At 42.4% G+C, this 580-nt stretch overlaps 1 protein-coding gene across 1 annotated transcript in view; it reads right to left on the bottom strand.

The window, feature by feature from the left end:
- Positions 1-93: 93 nt before the first annotated feature.
- LOC109966826 (fatty acid hydroxylase domain-containing protein 2-like) overlaps positions 94-580 on the bottom strand; it is a 23,280-nt gene continuing 22,793 nt past the window's right edge. Inside the window, exon 7 of the mRNA XM_020611990.1 lies at positions 94-461. Within this exon, the coding sequence (XP_020467646.1) occupies positions 284-461 (178 nt within the window). The 3' untranslated portion in view covers positions 94-283. The remainder of the gene's footprint in view (positions 462-580) is intronic.

The raw sequence follows: 580 nt of genomic DNA, 5'->3' as shown, positions 1-580 counted from the left end.
GGAATGTTTATATCCAGTGAACTAAGAGGGGAATTTGTGGTTTTTTTTAATTGTTTTTTTTTTTTTTTTACAGAAGGGGGGTTTTGTATTCTGGCCGTCATATTTTGCAGCATACTGTAGTTACATTCTGGGGGAAACATTCATGGTCAGTGTAAGTGACAACAGACCTATTCTCACATATGTAGGCACACATCAATATTGTTTTAACACCAGTTTAAAAAGTCCTGAACTATTCCTTAATATGAACCTAACCTTCACCATGCCCTCCTCCAGCTAACTCTGTCTACTCCCAGTTCTTGGGATCTAAAAGTTTATCCTTGGGTGTGTCAGGGATGCTCTCGGTCAGCGGGGTGAAGCTGGTGAGCAGGATGTGGCGCTCATACTGCTTGGTCAGCCGGAATTTGGTGTCGGTGCCATGGAGCCAATCCAGCACGCCAAAGTTCCCGAAACACTGGTTGAAGCTGGAACCAGGAAGGATGTGTGAACACAAGAGCGAAAGATAGAGCAAAAATAACATTTATTAAAAATTGGGATCCCTGTTCTCTTTTTAGTCGTTTTCCAGTGTATGGTTAAAGGTAGG

Source organism: Monopterus albus, unplaced genomic scaffold (assembly GCF_001952655.1).
Source record: "Monopterus albus unplaced genomic scaffold, M_albus_1.0 scaffold119.1, whole genome shotgun sequence".
NCBI classification, from domain to species: Eukaryota; Metazoa; Chordata; class Actinopteri; order Synbranchiformes; family Synbranchidae; genus Monopterus; species Monopterus albus.
The sequence above is the reverse complement of the archived record's forward strand: the minus strand, read 5'-3'. Positions and strand labels throughout refer to the sequence as shown.